Source organism: Eptesicus fuscus, chromosome 6, assembly GCF_027574615.1.
Source record: "Eptesicus fuscus isolate TK198812 chromosome 6, DD_ASM_mEF_20220401, whole genome shotgun sequence".
NCBI lineage: Eukaryota > Metazoa > Chordata > Mammalia > Chiroptera > Vespertilionidae > Eptesicus > Eptesicus fuscus.
In genome coordinates, this window is record NC_072478.1 from 45448299 (window position 1) to 45467631 (window position 19333).

The 19333-nt window shown below is 41.9% G+C and overlaps 1 protein-coding gene across 3 annotated transcripts in view; it reads right to left on the reverse strand.

Annotated features, from left to right (window-relative positions):
• Positions 1 to 8051: 8051 nt before the first annotated feature.
• Positions 8052 to 19333, reverse strand: part of FSTL5 (follistatin like 5) — a 554870-nt gene continuing 543588 nt past the window's right edge. For all 3 annotated transcript variants that reach the window (XM_054717664.1, XM_054717663.1, XM_054717662.1), the window contains one exon: positions 8052 to 8754. In XM_054717664.1, the coding sequence (XP_054573639.1) occupies positions 8052 to 8754 (703 nt within the window). The remainder of the gene's footprint in view (positions 8755 to 19333) is intronic.

Sequence of the window (19333 nt, forward strand, 5' to 3'; positions counted from 1 at the left end):
ACAAACACCATGTTTACATAAGCCATTACATTTAATTTGAGATGGCAAATCTTTAAAAAGACATCATCTATCCAACTGTTCATTATATGTCTATTAGCTTTAATACCTTAGAGAATTGGAGAATATTAAATATAAAACACCTGCCCGAATGATGCTACGTTTAATTATCACAGTTTAATAACATTCAAAGCACACATTTTTGCCAGTTATTTGATATTCTCAAAAAGTTAAACATATATTCTGTAGAGACTGAATAATAGTGTGAATTCAATTAAAATAGCATTTCAATCATCTCACACATTTACTGACTGCTTAGTATGTGCCTACTACATACCAAGCCCTTTCTAGATGTATAAACAAAACAGAAAAACCCCTGTTCTCATTGGGCTTCATAATGTTCATGTGTTAGATGGGGTTATGCAGATAATAAACAAATACAAAATAAATTATATAGCATATTAGATAGCAATAAAATTGTGAAAATCAATATTAATAAAAGTAGATAAATGTATTGACATTTTATCATTCCTGAACTCTACTCCTATCTAATAAAAGACTAATATGCAAATTGACCTTCACTCCAAGACACAAGATGGCTGCCCCCATGTGGTCAAAGATGGCTGCTCCCATGTGGACACAAGATGACTGCCACAAGATGGCTAGCAGAGGAGGGCAGTTGTGGGCAGTTGGAGGTGACCAGGTTGGTAGAGGAGGACAGTTGGGAAAGACCAGGCCAGCAAGAGATGGCAGTTTGGGGGACCCAGGCCTGCAGGGGAGGGCAGTTGGGGGGACCAGGCCTTCAGGGGAGGGGATTTGGGAGGGACCAGGCCTGCAGTAGAGGGCAGTTGGGGGGCAGACCAGGCCTTCAGTGGAGGACAGTTGGGGGACCCAGGCATGCAGGGGAGGGCAGTTAGGCGTGACTGGGCCATCAGGGGAGGGCAGTTTGGGGGGATTAGGCCTGCAGGGGAGGACAGTTGGGTGGGGACCCAGGCATTCAGGGGAGGGCAGTTGGGAGGGACGCAGGCTTGCAAGGGAGGGCAGTTGGGGGTGACCAGGCCAGCAGGGGAGGGCAGTTGGGAGGGACCAGGCCTGAAGGGGAGAAGAGTTGGGGGGGACCCATGCTTGCAGGGGAGGGAAGTTGTAGGTGATCAGGCCAGCAGGGAGGGCACTTAGGGGTGACCGGGCTGGCAGAGGAGGGCAGTTGGGGGGTACCAGGCCTGCAGGGGAGGACAGTTGGGGGGAACCAGGCCTGCAGGGGAGGGCAATTGTGGGCAATCAGTCCAGCAGGGAGGGCAGTTAGGGGTGACCGGGCTGGCAGAGGAGGGCAGTTGGGGGAGACCAGGCCTGCAGGGGAGGGCAGTTGTGGGCAATCAGTCCAGCAGGGAGGACACTTAGGGGTGACCGGGCTGGCAGAGGAGGGCAGTTGAGGGGTACCAGGCCTGCAGGGGAGGGCAGTTGTGGGTGATCAGGCCAGCAGGGAGGGCAGTTAGGTGTGTCCAGGCCAGCAGAGGAGGGCAGTTGGGGGAGACCAGGCCAGCAGGGGAGGACAGTTGGAGGGTGGACTAGGCCTGCAGGGGAGGAGAGTTGGGGGGACCCAGGCCAGCAAGGGAAGGCAGTTAGGTGTGACTGGGCCATCAGGGGAGGGCAATTTGGGGGGATCAGGCCTGCAAGGGAGGACAGTTGGGTGGGGACCCAGGTGTTCAGGGGAGGGAAGTTGCGGGGGAACCAGGCCTGCAGGGGAGGGCAGTTGGGGGGGACGCAGGCTTGCAAGGGAGGGCAGTTGGGGGTGACCAGGCCAGCAGGGGAGGGCAGTTGGGGGGACCAGGACTGCAGGGGAGGAGAGTTGGGGGGGACCCACGCTTGCAGGGGAGGGCAGTTGTAAGTGATCAGGCCAGCAGGGAGGGCAGTTAGGGGTGACCAGGCCAGCAGAGGAGAGAAATTGGGGGGACCAGGACTGCAGGGGAGGAGAGTTGGGGGGGACCCAGGCTTGCAGGGGAGGGCAATTGGGGGGGGGAGAGACCAGGCCAGCAGGGGAGGGCAGTTAGGCGGTGACCAGGCCAGCAGGGGAGGGCAATTAGGCATGACTGGGCCAGCAGGGGAGGGCAGTTGGGGAAGACCAGGCCAGCAGGGGAGAGCAGTTGTGGGGGACCAGGCCTGCAGGGGAGGGCAGTTGTGGGGGCAGGCCTGCAGGGGAGGGCAGTTGTTGGTGATCAGGCCGGAATGGAGGGTAGTTAGGAGTGACCGGGCTGGCAAAGGAGGGCAATTGGGGGAGACCAGGTCTGCAGGGGAGGGCAGTTGTGGGAGATCAGCCCAGCAGGGAGGGCAGTTGGGGGAGACCAGGCCAACAGGGGAAGGCAGTTGGGGGGGACCAGGCCTGCAGGGGAGGGCAGTTGTAGGGGCAGGCCTGCAGGGGAGGGCAGTTATGGGTGACCACAGGGGAGGCCAGTTAGGGTTGACTGGGCCAGCAGAGGAGGGCAGTTGGGGGTGACCAGGCCTATAGGGGAGGACAGTTAGGGGTGACCAGACTGGCAGGGGAAGGGAGTTAGGGGTGACCAGGCTGGCAGGGGAGGGCAGTTAGGGGCAATCGGGCTGGCCAGGGAGCAGTTAGGCATTGATCAGGCTGGCAGTGGAGTGGTTAGGGGGTGATCAGGCTGGCAGGCAGAAGCAGTTAGGGGCAATCAGGGAGAGGCAGATGAGCGGTTGGGAGCCAGCAGTCTCGAATTATGAGAGAGATCGGGCTTAAACTGGCAGTCGGACATCCCCCCAGTGGTCCCAGATTGGAGATGGTACAGGTCGGGGTGAGGGACAACCCCCCCACCCGTGCACAAATTTCGTGCACCAGGCCACTAGTCCTATATAATAAAAGAGTAATATGCAAATTGTCCCCTTGACCAGGAGTTTGACCGGAGTTCAACCAGGAGGCAGGGCCAGCCCACCAACCACCCAGGGCTCCTCCCCCTGGCTGGCCTCACCCCAATCACCCCCCCAATAGGGGGAGGCCGGCCAGACCCCACCCGTGCACAAAGTCCTCTAGTATAAAATAACAAAGGTTAAAACTTTTCTAATTCACCAACTGTAGCTGTTAATTACTGTAAAATAGCTGTGCAGTGCCCACTCTATATCACAGAGAGAGCTACATTTTCTGATGACTATCACTGGAAAAAAAAGCACTTTTCCATTTACTAACAGGATTATGTGTTGTATTAATTGCAAACAAACAAAAATATGCTAACATGATCAGGTTAAGATTTAGTCTTCTAGGAAGATGAGAAAAGTTTCGATGCTTTAATACTGCACACAAGGATTTCTCTAGCATGACTTTCAGAACATGTTTCTGTGTATGAAGTTCTCAGAGAGGTAAATGTTTGGAGGAAATGTGAAAGTAGACTTTCAATAGGTGCTGTTTTTGTTCCCATTACCCATTCATATAAAAACAGCTAAATGGTAAATATATGTATGACAAGGGAAATTATAAGCAGACCTTTTTGAGTTCTTAATGTTATAATGTTGGATTGTACATTATCATCTTACATTAGAGTTGTATTGATTTCTGTGATGACAATATTGTTCCTAATATTTTTCTCACATTAAAAATTTACATCTATGTTGTCAGATATGATTGAATGTGCAGTTTCATCTATAAAATCTTTTTTTAAATCCTTTCCTGTGAATATTTTTTTATTGGTTTTAGAGAAAGGGTAAAAGATAATAAGAGAAACATGAATGTGAGGAGAGAAACTTGGATTGGTTGCCTTCCACATGTGCTGGACTAGGACTGAACCTTCAACCTAGGAATGTGCCCTGACAGGGAATCAAAGCCACAACCTTTTGGTTTATGGCAGTGGTCAGCAAACTCATTAGTCAACAGAGCCAAATATGAACAGTACAACAATTGAAATTTCTTTTGAGAGCCAATTTTTTTAAACTTAAACTTCTTCTAACGCCACTTCTTCAAAATAGACTCGCCCAGGCCGTGGTATTTTGTGGAAGAGCCACACTCAAGGGGCCAAAGAGCCGCATGTGGCTTGCGAGCCACGGTTTGCCGACCACTGGTTTATGGGATGACGCTCCAACTGAAACCCTGTGAAGAACTTTTTTAAAAAAATATATTTTTATTGATTTCAGAGAGGAAGGGAGAGGAGAGATAGAAACATGAATGATGAGAGAGAATCACTGATTGGCTGCCTTCTGCATGTCCCCCAGTGGGGATCCAGCCCACAACCTGAGCATGTGCCCCGACCTGGAATAGAACCATGACCTCCTGGTTCATAGGTCTATGCTCAATCACTGAACCACGGCGACCAGGCAAGCAGTTGCGAAGAACTTTCGAGTGGGATCTGAACGGTGATAAGATTCTAAATTGCATTTTTAAAAAAGTGCTTCAACTTTACATGGATATAATTAAACACAAGGTAAAAATTACGTTGGTTTGCTATACATAATGACACTTCTCTGGAAATATGGTCCATTGTCCAATATTTTCATTCAATTTGTCTTTTACTTAAATCTTTTTTTTAAATGTGTTTTTTTTAATTGATTTTTAGAGAGAAAGAACAAGAGAGAGAGAGAAATATTGCTTGGCTGCTTCTTGCACGCAGCGCGCCCCCTGCCCCCCGCCCCCCTTGGAAATTCAACCTGCATGGGTGCATGGAACTATGCTCAACCGTCTGAGCCACACTAGCCAGGGCTACTTAAATCTTTCTCTCACCTAAATCTGTTTCTCCTTTCTGGGTTTCTTATTTCTATTAATAATGTTATGTTTGAGATCTTTCCTGTCTGTCTTTTTTTATGATCCATACTTATTTTTCATTTCAAGTATGATTCTTTAACATGCCCCGTTTTATAATATATACTTTCAACGTAATTGCCTTAAAGACCATCAATTACTGGAAAATTGCTGCAATAGCTTCCCAACTGACACCTTGTCCTCTAATCCCCCGTTTCTCCTGCCAAATTTTAATTCCATTAAAAGATAATAAACTTGTTCAGCCTGTGTGGCTTAGCGCTGTAGACCCAGGAACCAAGAGGTTGCTGGTTCATTTCCTGGTAGGGGCTCATGCTTAGGTTGCTGGCTCAATCCCCAGTCGGGGGTGTGCAAGAGCCAGCTGATCCATGATGTTTCTCTCTCATCAATGTTTCCATCTCTCTATCCCTCTCCCTTCCTCTCTCTCTTAAAAAAATCAATAAAAACATATTTTAAAATAATAAATGTTAAAAGTGTTTTCATTGTCATTTCCCTTTTATAAAGTTATTGTTGAGTCCCTATTGTCTGGATTATGTCCAAACTGTTTAAACTGATTTCGCTCTTCATCTCCCTCCCTCCCTCCAAAAGTTGATCAGAACCTGCTTTTCTTGCTTTATCTATATTGTCTTCTTTACATAAATATTTACTTCCTCCTGTCACTTTTGTTCAAGGACTATACCACATCTTATTCCCATTCTTGGTTTCACACTTTTTTTCTCATTTAATGACCTTCATTTCTATCACAACATTATCACCAGATAATTTTATAGAAAAAAAAAATCACTTACTTTTTGCTATCACTTTACTCTTTTAAAAAGAGTGCCCATTAAAAATGTACTCTTTGATGTTAGATCTTCTTTATAGAGAAGTTACGTCATTATTTTATTATAGTTTTTCTAAGCTTTTACACATTATTGCTGAAAGCATTATTTGCAATACACATTTACCAGGATGTGCATAAAATAGTGCTATTGCCCTGCATGGTAACTTTCACTCTCTTTCCCCCATCCTCAAAAAAGGAAATGTCTACCTCAGGAAATATAACATTGCATCTGCTTTTTTCAAAGAATCACAAATGTCAGTGTTTTATTACAATGTTTTTAAAAAGTGACTCAATATTTGTTTGGTTAATGGTGTAAGCATATGGAAAGGAAAGAATTTTCCTTTGAGTTTCCTTTTGATATTCCATTCTGATACTCATTACTTTAATACACATGAAGGGATTCTAAAGAAATAGAGACTTGAAAAATGAAAAAATTCCTTGCTTTAAACATTGAATACGAAGAGAGATTGCAACTTAGCATTGTTTATAAAAAGGCAAACTAAATTGTATTTTCTTATTTGATCTCACTTCACATGCCTTCTACTCCATCCCATCACTTTCAAAATAATGGGGAGCACCAGCATGTGTGTGAAGCAATGGGAGAACACACAAAACATTGGTATGCACATGAAAGCATTGACTGAACTCTCAAAGTTTAAAAGGTAAGAAGTTTATTCTCCTTTAATCAAGCAATGTCTATAGATGGAGCATCCACATGGTGTAAGCTACCAAAGAAGGATGTGTGAGACAGACTTACATGAAATCATTAGGAACAGACACACTTACTATGGTTCAGGTTCACAAGGGAGGAAATTGCTAGAAAGGAAAGCAGATAAGTAGAAACATAAGCTGATTTTGTTGATTATTAAATCTACCTCCCATAATGTTTCCTTAAGCTAAGAACAAATCTACTGGATCACACAGTTCTGGATGCTATATACACATAAGATATTACACACTATAAAATTTCAGGTTTCTAAGCAGTTTTACACAATTTAAACTTGAGTAAAATTTGTATTTAAAAAAGACCTTATTGGATTACCTTCAGTATATGGAGGTCATTTCAACAGCCCATTAGCATTTTTAGCAGCAACAAAGCAAAAGTAAGTAAAAGGTTCTCAAAACATGTAAGCTATTACTTTAAGTCTAGATAATGATCTGCTTATTTCAATAAACCAACTCTAGTTTTAATCCACTTCTACTGGCCTTATTTTTACCTTTAAAAATGCATTTCTAAATTTTTTTTATTTTACTTCTATGCAGTGTCTCAAATAAAATCTGTTAGGTTCTAAACTACAACACAGAATTAGGGAGTGGGTCATTTAATGGTGACGTAGGAGTTTAACAGAAGTCACTTAGGAAAGTTATTAAGGAATGAAGTTTTTGATGGGTTATATGTAAATAGTAAAGGCAATGGTGACATACATTTTTACTCACCACTGTGGAGCTATCCCCTAATTCCCAATTTTTAAACTAATTCTCCTAAAACACTAATATTCATCAGTTCTCTAGCCAGCTTTTTACTCTCTGGTGTTAATTTTCCTACATATATTTTACTCTAAGCAGACAAAAATAATGCTTCTTCTTTAAGAAATGAGAGTTCCTGCTGATGCAATACTGGACTACATGAAAAAAAAAATCTATTTTGCTATTAATAAATGTTTGTAAGCAGTTGACATCCCAGACAAACTTGCATTATGAACATAATGTGCTCTAGTGACTGAAAGCAAGATGAGTAGAGTATACATTGCCAACGTTTTACCATAATTATTTTTTTTCCTCCTTCCTTCCTCATTTTCCATAGCAAGCTGCAGATTATACAGTAAGTGTCAAATAGAGTTTTGTCACCTGTATAGACCCTAAGGCTGACTTTTGCCTTCAGATGATATTCCATAAAACAAATAACTGAAGGCAGGATTTCGTGCAAGAGATGTTAAATATTTCTCTTTTAATGACAAGAGATTTATAGTTATGAGTGTTCAGTATGCAGCTTTTACCCTTCCTTTTCCTCTTGTGACATTCCCTCAAGGCACAAAAGATTTTAAACAGTGAATGGGACAGAATATTTTGAATTAAGAATTTTAAGTTTCCACAATACCTTTTATTTCTGGTATAAGCATACCAGAAAAGGACAGAAGAAAAATAGATAAAAACCCTTAAAATAAAATGGGGCTGAAAGTCATCTGAAATTCCCTGCAGTTGAGTTCTTTTTTAAGTATTTAAATCCCTATTTTGTTGGCTTAAAACATAATTATAGTTTTGAGTCTTGTGATTAATATATTTTCTTACTAAATAATGTGTTAAACATTTCTAATCAACTGATATGACTAATTGTGTATCACCCCCCTCCCAAAAAAAAAATCCATTTTGTTTGGGCCAATCGAGTAGGATATAAACTTGAAAAAATTAAACTGTAAATTTAAACAATGAATTAAGTGCAATGTACTGGAAAGCTCTTCATTCAATAATTATCTAATAGGGCTCCTAGGCATCTCCAACCCAAATAACTGTATTTCCTTTTCCAACTTCAGTGATCTCACAGTTTAGCTTATTGAGCCGTCCATCTAGTATAAAGAGAGAGTCCTTGGAAGGTGTCATCAGGTATTGCCCAAACAAGCCACTGTCCTGGATTTGCCTGTTCTTCCGGTTCCAAGGCCATTCTTCTGCCTTGAGTGGCTCCTTAAGGCTCTTTATCATCTTGACTTTTCCCGAGGAGAGCTCCACAAAGAGTACGTCGGTCTGTGTGCCGGAGCTCCCGTAGATGTTGTACTGATGGGCTTCAGTAAAGGACGGCTGGAAGGCCAGGTCAGATATGTGCAGATTCGTGTGAATATCAAAAGCCTCCTGGATTTCTCCTCTGATGGTAATGTACTGGACCCTCACCAGACCTTGCACGTCATTAATGCTGACAAGATAGTGCCCATCTGGAGACACATATGGAGTGCCCGTCACATCACTATTGAATCCAATGACTGAGTCGGTTACACTGTCCACCATGAGCTGTGGGGGAATTGCTCCCGTGCTGTCTGGCTTGCAGCCAACGAAGTAGTATCCTCCCAGGTGTGTATAGGCCAGCGATTGAGGAACACACTTATAAATCTTCAAGTTAATCGTCTTGATGTATGACATGGTCTCAAGGTCAATTTTTTGTAGCGCAGCTTCATCTTTATGAAGAATAAATCCGAACCTGAAAAAAGAAAAACTGAAGTTAGTCAGGAAAATGAAGAGTGGCTGCCACAAAAAGAAGCACCGTGGACAGTGGGAAGGGCCATCGCAAGTCCAGGTGCTCACTGCCAGGCTGTGCAGCAATTTGTTTCTTAATTGTCTCTGAGTTCACCTTTAAATTGTGCTTCCATCCTCCTTACTCTAGGCCATTACAGCCAAACAATTATAATCCATGCTGTAGAAAACAAAATGATTAAAAGTAGTATATCTAGTTAATTGCAACAAAAGAGGCTAAAAAAGTAAACATTTTGTATGTCTCTAGACCTTTGATATTGAACAAGTTTGGTTAACTGCTATAAAAGCCACAACAATAAAAAGCTTGACTATACATCTATTTCACTCCACAAATAGCCCATTATGTTGTCATCCGTGCAGTTCATTTTTATTATGATAACTAGAGGCCCGGTGCATGAAATTTGTGCAGGGGAGGGCGTTGTCCCTCAGCCCAGCCTGCATCCTCTCCAATCTGGGACATCCCTCTCACAATCCAGGACTGCTGGCTCCCAACCGCTTACCTGCCTCTGCCTGATTTCCCCTAACTGCTTCTGCCTGCCAGCCTGATCACCCCTAACCACTCCCCTGTCAGCCTGATCGACGCCTAAGTGCTCCCTGGCCGGCCCAATTGCCCCTAACTGCCCTCCCCTGCAGGCCTGGACCCCCAACTGCTATCCCCTGCAGCCCTGGTCCCCCCAACTGCTCTCCCCTGCAGGCCTGGTCCTCCTCAACTGCCCTCCCCTGCTGGCCTGGTCTTCCCCAACTGCCCTCCTCTGCCAGCCTGGTCACCCCTAACTGCCCATAACTGCCCTCCCCTGCAGGCCATCTTGTGGTGGCCATCTTGTGTCCACATGGGGGCACCATCTTTGACCACATGGGGGCAGCCATCTTGTATCTTGGAGTGACAGTAAATTTGCATATTACTCTTTTATTAGATAGGATTCTTATACAAAGTTTTATTTATGTAAAAACATTAGCATTTCCAAAAAAATTAGCATTTCCATATATAATATAGAAATATGGTGCATTCAGGGAAATAGCTTCTAAAAATTTTAAATATAAGCACATGTCAAGCCCAAAACATAAATAAATGTATATCTTTAATATCATAGAAAAATAAGATACATTTTCTTAAATATCAGTCTTATAATTACATAACCAGGAAATGCATAAGCACAAATATTTTACTAAAATAAACAAAATTATAACTGCTTCTATGTTATTACATTGCATTTAGTTGGGAAACCATATTATAATTTTAGCTATGTGAACATAATGAAGAGACTATTTGATGTCATTGGAGAATACAAATTCTTCTATAAAAAAAAAGAAAAATTACAGCCTGACTGGTGTGGCTCATTTGGTTGAGTGTCATCCCATCAACCACGAGGTCATGGTTGCATTATTCCTGGTCAGGGTACAAGGCTGGGTTTTGGCTCGATTCCCAGGAGGGAGCATGCAGAAAGCAGCCTAACAATGATTCTCTCTCATTATTGATATTTCTCTCTCTCTCTCTCTCTCTCTCTCTCTCTCTCTCTCTCTCTCTCTCTTCCTTTCTCTCTCTGAAATCAATAGATACATTTTTAAAATGTTCTAAAAAATGATCCTTTAGCCAGGCTGGCATTGCTCAGTGGTTGAGCATCAACCTATGAGCCAAGAGGTTGTGGTTTGATTCCTGGTCAGGGCACATGCTTGGGTTGCAGGCTCAATCCCCATGCAGGAGGCAGCCAATCAATGATTCTCTCTCATCATTGATGTGTCTATCTCTCACTCCCTCTCACTTCCTCTCTGAAATCAATAAAAATATATTTAAATTTTTTAAAAAATAATGATCCTTTATTAAGTTGTCATATGTGTACTGAGCAACTACTCAACACAAAGCACTAGGAATATATTGGAGAACAACAGAACTCCCCTGATTACAAAGAGTAGAAATTTTGAGTGATAAAATTTTAAAAACTGTTAGTGACTAATGCTTAATTATAGCATTATGCTATACTATTACTTAATTAAGTAACTATTACTTTTTCCATCTTTACTTGAAGTATTTTAAAATGCCATTTACTATTTCTGGCTTATATCTGGAACTTACTCTTTTCCTGTGTCCTTAATAACTGCGTGTGTCTTTTCAGTAAGCATAGCTCATACCATAAGTATTGAAAATAAAATTTTGTCCTAATGACAATGGAATGAAGACACGTATTAACAATCACTTCTGAATGCTCACATTATAGTATTAATGCACACTGAAGGTTATAAATAATACCTAAATATTAAAGAATTTAAGAAAAAATTCAAACTGAAAACTGAATCCCATTCTTTTTGTCAGCATCAAAAATATAAAATCCTAAATATCATTACCCACTCTCATACTTGTATTAATAAATAATTAACTCTGACTATGGAAAATGAATGCTATTCCATCAATGGACAGTCATTACGAATATGTAAGTATGTAGATATATGAATGTGTCTATCATTTATGAAATTATAAATTATGATCAAAGATATTGTCTTTTTTTTCTGTTATACATTGTAAATGTGCTCAGAGGCACAAGCAGTAATATGCACATTTAATAAAAGCAATAAGCCAATCAAGTTTTGGCATTTCAATTCTCCTCTTAACCTTGAGTTTTCTAGTCCCTTTGGGCAATGATTTTTGAATGCTAATGAGGAAGAATGAAGGAGACAAGCTCTAACTACTCTTGAACTATTTTAACTCTGATACTAAAGAATGCACTCAAGTGGTGATACAATCCAGCTTCTTTTGGAGGTAATTAAAATTTTAAAAATGGTCCCGTTAAAAATGCAAAAGCTCCACGTGGGGTGATAAAATTATGTCTACTTTGGTACATGCACTGCATGCTACTTTAGGACTGGAGATCTAGCTAATAAGCTGATGCATGAGAACGCCTTCCATTTTTCACTACTGATTTATTGGGTAGGAAGTAGTGTCTCTAATTCAAAATTTCCCTCTAGTACAGATTGATATTCAGAAATCTCCCACTGTTCATTAGTCTGTGATTAATATTTACAGGGCTCTCAACTTTCATGCCTGCTTAGTATAATAAAATTCTGCATAGTACAAAGTTTAACATAGTTTGTCTAATATTTATCAGAATGTGTATAAGAAGTTGCAGATTAAGAGATGTGAGTTAAAAGTTATTCTTGAAATCACTTATTTCACTAGGAAAAAAACTCAAATAATAAAGTGTGACTGTCATTCAGGTGGCATTGTTTGGATTTGTTGCTAGATTTGGTGAGCAGGGTGATAGCATTTTTTTCTCAAATTATTTTCTTTTCCTGAATGCTTAGTAAAAAAAATGTTGTAGGCAATTAGACGGACATAAGCAGAGCAAGGATGATGAGCCAGGTACAGAAGGTCTTCAGTGTGGAAAGCCCGAGGTACTTAGCAAGGGCCAATCAATTGTAGGGTGAGACCTTGCCTCAGGGTGACCTTTCCTCCCCTAAGTATCACTGCTCATTTGGTTTGGACCCCCTGACCTTTCCTCCCTAGAGATAACATTGAGGCCTCAGTTGTATTTCAGCTCCAGGCCCAGATAAGCAACAAAACCAGCCATGGCTGAAGTAAGAACCAGCTGCAATAAATAATGATCCCTGGGGTTGACCAATCAATCATTGGAGACCACAACCCTAAAACGACACACAAGGAAAGCTTCTGAATAATCTATTAAGATCTTCCCCTGGGACCACCCCTAAAATTTCCACCCTTAAAACTCTTAGGATTGAAGATCCAGTGGCTCTCCCTCCAGGAGGCACAACTGTGTTTTTCCCTGACCCCTCCGCCTCCCTGCCCCAGGCATGCTTCCATTAGCTTCCTTATTCCCAAACTCTAAGTGCCCTCCTTTACCTCTATAACTTGCTTCCTAAGCCCATTTCTTCTAGAAATTACTACTACTAACCCGAATTTATTTACCAAATAAATGTTCTCTTTCAGTTTGAGTCTTGGATCTGAATTCTTTCCTAGCCAGAACCCAAGTGCCAAGGTTGCTGAACCCAGGTTTGGTCTGACCCCACCCACCAGAGAGAGACCTAGTGTCACTCCCACCACCTACAACAAAAATAGTTTATTATCACAATATATAAAAACCCTGGGTCCATCATGACCGGAGGCTTGACCAACCAGAAGTCAGTCCTGCAGTCAGCACTGGGTTGCCATGGTGACTCAGCACTGACTGCTGTGGCTTCAGGCACAGTGACCGAGCACTGACCGCTGAGGGGGCTGTGAATCAGGCCCAGAGAGAGGCCTGAAGAGAGAAGCAGGGTCTGATCCATAGCCTCTATGGCAGCTGTTGATCAGCACTTGCCTCTCTCTTTCTTTCCAGGCCAGGCCAGCAGCCAGGCCTCCACCTGGGCTGCTGATCAGCCCTGCCTTTCTGATGAGGCCCAGTTGATAGGCCCAGAGATGATGACTGGCACAGAAACTGACCAATCAGAACCAAATCTGGGTCAACTGTGAGGAGCCAATGACTTCCTAGGTGGCAGAGCTTTTGATGCTGACTGGCATAGAAACTGACCAATCAGGACCAAATTTGGGTCAACTGTGAGGAGCCAATGGCTGCCTAGGAAGTGGAACTTTTGACGCTGACTGGCATAGAAGCCAACCAATCAGAACCAAACTGGCTGGCAGAGGAGGGCAGTTGGGGGCGAGATCAGGCTGGCAGGAGAGAGCAGTTAGGGGTAATCAGGCAGGCAGAGGCAGTTAGGGGCAATCAGGCTGGCAGGCAGGAAAGGGCAGTTGGGGGCAAGATCAGCCCAGCAGGGGGGGGGGGCAGTTGGGGGTGATCAGGCAGGCAGAGGCAGTTAGAAGTGAGATCAGGCCAGTAGGGGAGAGCAGTTGGGGGCGAGATCAGGCCAGCAGGGGAGAGCAGTTGGGGGCGAGATCAGGCCAGCAGGGGAGAGCAGTTGGGGGTGAGATCAGGACAGCAGGGGAGAGCAGTTGGGGGCGAGATCAGGCCGGCACGGGAGGGCAATTAGGGGTGATCAGGCAGGCAGACTGAGGCAGCTAGGGGCGATCAGGCAGGCAGGCAGGTGAGCAGTTAGGAGCCAGTGGTCCTAGATTGCGAGTCGGACATCCCCAAAGGGGGTCCCCTATTGGAGAGGGTGTAGGCTGGGCTGAGGGAAGCACCCCCTACCTCCGTGCATGAATTTTGTGCACCGGGCCACTAGTAAAGTTTATAAAAAGGCTCAAATTTAATTACCATATTTTCCAGTGTATAAGATGACTTTTTAACCCAGGAAAATCTCAAAAGTCGGGGGTCTTATACATCGGAAAATACGGTATTTGGGTTTTAAGCAATCTGATATACATTGTCAGAGATTTTTCTAACCTACCGTATTTTCCGGCGTATAAGACTGCCAACTTTTGAGAAGATTTTCCTGGGTTAAAAAGTTGTCTTATACGCTGGAATGTATGATACTCTTTTCATGCTTTGAGGTGAGAACCTGAAATGATTCATACACAGAGAACTTGTTTTTTATGAAGTAGGGGCTTTCAGTCTAGGTTGATCTAGGTTGATTCAGTTTCATGATCCAGTTTATTTAGTTTTTAATTGATTTTTTTTTTTTTTTTAGAGAGAGAGGAGGGGGAGGGATAATGAGAGAGTATCATTGATTGGCTGCCTCCTCATGCACCACACTGGAGATCCAGCCCCCAACACAGGCATGTGCCCTGACTGGGAATGGGACTGTGACCTCCTGGTTCTTAGGTCAATGCTCAGCCACTGAGCCACTCTGTCCAGGCATTTTTTAAATATATGTGACCTTACATAATGTCCTTGACTTCCATTTTCTCATCAGCAGGAGGAGGATGACAGTAATAGCTTGCTTCTAGGATGAGAGTAAATGTATATTTACTATCAGCCAAATAGTAGATCCTCAATAAATAAAACTTGTCTCTGCTTTATACCTTAAGTAGTAGTGTGGTAAGCAGTTAGACAGAATGAGCAGAGCAAGGATGATGGGCCAGATACTGAAGGTCACCAGGATGAAAAGCCCTAGATCCCTAGCAAGGGATAATTGTAGGGGTGGCACCTCACCCCCTAGGCTCACCTTTCCTCCCTTAGCATATCTCTGGTCATGTGGTTTAGACCCCCTGACTGTTCCTCCCTGGAAATAACATGGAGGCCTCAGTTGTATTTCAGCTCCAGGCCCAGAAAAGCAGCAAAACCAGACAAGTGACCCCCTCGGCTGACCTCAGGACCAGGTGCATTGAATAATGATCCTCTGCCCTGGTGCTGACCAATCAGTCAGTGGAGACCTAGACTCTGAAAGGGCACACCTGAAAAGCTGCTGAATAGTCTATTAAAATTTTCCCCAGGGACCTCCCCTAAAATCTTCTCCCTTAAAACCCTTAGGATGGGGACCCATCACACTCTCCCTCTCCTGAAAGCATGCCTGAGCCTTTCTATTCCTCAGATACATCACCTTTACCTTCCCCACTCCTAAGCTTCAAGGGTCCTTCCTTTACCTCTATAACTTGTTTCCTAAGCCCATTTCTTCTATGAATTACTTCTTCTAGGTGATTTTCCAAATAAATATTCACTTAGTACCAAGGTTGCTGAACTCAGGTCTGGTCTGACCCCGCCAGTCAGACACCTGGTGCTGTCCCCACTGCCCACAACAGTATCATTTTCCCATTATGATTCAAATAAAATATTCCCTATCTTACAACCATGGGCATATTATTATTATAATCCATGGATGGGGAAAACTTCACCAATTTTTCTTTTTTGCTAGTATTCCCACAACGTTAAAAATTAACATATAGTATTACTCAAATGTGGCTACCTTTTCCCATTCCTAAATGCAACATTGGTCACATTGACAATGGAATTCACTTATTTTAAAATTTTGCTCTCACTTGTGCCAACACGATCTATGCCCTGTCCACATCTTAGCCAATCATCAAATCTCCCACAGTGTTAGTATTATAGAATAGTAAGAACTAGGAAAATTCTAAGACAAGCTGAACAGAGAAATTGAGACAGATAGTTAAACAGCAGGTTGCAGCCACCTAGTAAATCCTATCTCCCCTAAACCAAGGACACATAAGAGTAAATGGTTTACACTTCTCCTCCCCAACCAGAGGATGCATAGCTTAAATCTCCCTATCCAGGGATAGAAAACAGGAATCTAATTGACGGCCATTTGCCAGCCACACACAAGGACAGACAAACTAAGAGAATAAATCTCATTTTGGTACATCAGCATAAAGCTGATGAATATTCTATTGATCTGCCCCTAAAACCTCCCCTACTAGTAAATGCCCAGCCTTTAATGCTACTGAAAATTAAGGTCTCTGTGCATTCTCCCTCCCCCCCAGGGAGCATGCCCATGTCATTCCCTTCCCCTGCTCCTTCCTCCTACAGGCATATATCCCCTAACTGCTACAGGACCTCATGAGACTTGCAACCAGAAGAGCAGTAGTAGTACCTCCTTCCAGGCTAACACCCTGAACCTGTCCCCAAGGCCCCTTTTTTTCTGACTTCCCAGTGAGCCAAAGCAGCCCACCTAAGCTCTCCTGTTGCTTATTCTTTTTTAAAAAATACATTTTTATTGATTGCAGATAGGAAGGGAGAGGGAGAGGAGAGATAGAAACATCAACAATGAGAGAGAATCACCGATCAGCTGCCTCCTGCACGTTCTGTTGCTTATTCTATGCTCTTCCTTATTTCACTGTCCTAAGTATATTTTTGCTGTGGTCAATAAATTCTTGCTTGCTTTTCTACACTTGGTCTTTTGATTGAAATCTTTCCTTCAAGAAGACAAGAACCAAGGTTTCATGTCTTGCCCATAACACTCTTACTTACACAGTCCCCAGATGGGTCTGGTCACACAGAGTCTCCAGTTTTCCAGTCACTGTCACCCCTAGGCCTCTGCCATACTGTTCCACTCCTGTTCTGCTTTCAAATATATCACCTGATATGCTAATGAAGGAATCTCATAGTTGTAATTAATGACCTTTATGATACCCCAAAGGTTGGAGTGAAAGAACCCTGTAAGATTTTCAGAATAACAATTATTTTATCTCCTGAGTCTTAATGTAATACTGCCTCCCCCCAGAGTCCCCATAGATTCTTACCAGTGAGTTTTCATTACCACTGACTTTTAATATTTAACCACCGAGGGTCAATCCCCATACTAGAAGCTGGGGGAGGTTCCATATGCTACTTCCCATTCCTAAATTATTTCTTAATTCAAATTCTGTCATCCGAACTTCCCCAGATTTTAAAACAAGTCTTTCCACGTATATCAATGGATGCAAATGGGAAGTAGTGAGTGGAGATTGGGTGTATTTGAGCATAGGATTAGCCAGACACTCTATCCTGTTATAAAAACAACAAAAATCTAAAAATTCATTGCTGCAATCTACATCTAAAAAACATTTCCCCAAGCTTTTCTTATGTCTCACTTGTAGAAACCATATTCTTTGAAATAAAATTCCAGAAAAAATAATATGAACAACCTAAGGAACTCATTGTATAGAAATTTCACTTGTGAAAATCTATACTCAAATCTAGGGTCAAGTAGTTAGTGTTTCATAAATAACAGTGGGAATGATTATTAATATCTTGTTTTACTAATTGCATTATAAGTATCTTGTTTTTCCAATTGGAAGATAAATGCTAATCAGGTAAGAAATTTAAAATTATACCCCCCCCCCACACACACATTATTACTATATAAACCCACACATACAATGGGTTCTTGAAATGGCATCTTCCACTGTGTTATAGCTGACAGAGTTTTCATAGACACAAACCATAAATCTGACATGAGCCATCATTCACTAGTTTATGAATCCCTTTATATTTAGTTGTTTTCTATTATCCTGGACTGACCCTGGTAAGATTGAATGCTGTCCCTACTCAAGTACCAGAGGATTTAGTTTTATCTGAACTTCACATAAATAGCTCAGTAAAACATACCTGTTCATAAAAAGTGGTCACATCCATACACAGAAGCCCAGAGAAACATAACTGACACATTTAGTAAAGATTTAAACTTAGAGCAAGGACAGTTTCTGAATAGTCTTAATGCTTAGATCTGTTTGAGAAATGATAGTACTTGGATGTTTTCTGTTTTCAAACATAGGTTGAAAAAGCTATGATGAATCACAGGACACCCTCTTAACTGACTTTTATATTATATAAATTCTATATTAAAGATTTTAGCTACATCACTTTTTCCTTACTTTCATTTTTAGATTTATTTTTTTCTAAAAAAATAAAAAAGAAGGAGAATGTGTGTGTGAACACTAAATTCCCTACGTTCTCCCATTTTGGTATCCTATCTTTCTGATATGTGGGGACTTTGTTTCTTCTAGAGAAAATTGAGGCATAAAGGCATAGTTTAATTATAGTATATTCAGAATGTCTAATAGCTTTACAGAATTAATATAGGGTCCAAAAGTCTGTCCCTTCTAGTGAGTAACTGCACATACAGAAAAGCAGATGAAGAATTCTGAACACACCATATACATATACCCTGACTGACAATGGTTCCAAGTAAGATTTTTTCCCACTTTACAATGGTACAAAGCCACATGCATTTGGTAGAAACCATACTTTGATTTTGAATTTTGATCTTTTCTGGGCTAGCCATATGTGGTATGATACTCCTCGTGTGTTGGGCAGCTACAGTGAACTGCAGATTCCAATCGGCTGCGCAGTTAGGAGGGTAAACAACCAGTACTCTACCATGCAGTGTTAAATGAATTTTTGACTTATGACATTTTGAACTTTTGACGGTTTTATCAGAGCTTAACCCCATTGTAAGTCGAGGAGCATCTGTATACAACCAACTATATTTCAAATACCAAAGTTCTTTATCTCTTTTCAAAGTTTAAGAGTTTAGGGAAAAGATTGACAACTATGCCTTTAAGATGCCATTTTAAAAAATTGGTTGCTCTTTTTAACTTACTTTTCAGATTCATGAAAATCTGAAAATATCAGCTTCCCTGATCTCACCCATTTTTCTGATTAGGATGTGTTTTATACAGGAGTTGATAAATGAATCAGAGGTTATGTAGCAGAAGAATGGAAAATAATTTGGATACTGAGGTGGATAGAGGAAATGAAGGTAAAACAAAGGCAAGAACAAATTTAAATCTATTAATTGATCAGAAATATTATCAAAGTGTCCATTGTATAGCTGCAAAACAGAAAAAATGGGTGAAGAAAAATTTCTATAAGGAACCAGGTTTGGCATGAATTGGATTCTATGGGACCAAATTCAGTAATTATTCACAACCTACTATGTTCAGTGTACTTTGTAAAACCTTATAAAGGAAGTGGAGAGGAAATAAATGATCCCTACTCTTAAGGTAATTATAATCAAGTAGTGGGTACCTATAATTGGATGCCCTGACTTTTAAAGAATGTTTAGAGAACATCTTCAAAGACTAGAGAAGTGTTGGGTATAGCTACATCCCTGTTTCAGCTACTAATTCATATTTTGTTATGCTAAGCTTTCTCTTGAAGACAGAGTTTATATTAGTCTGGATCCCGAAAGAAAACAAATTC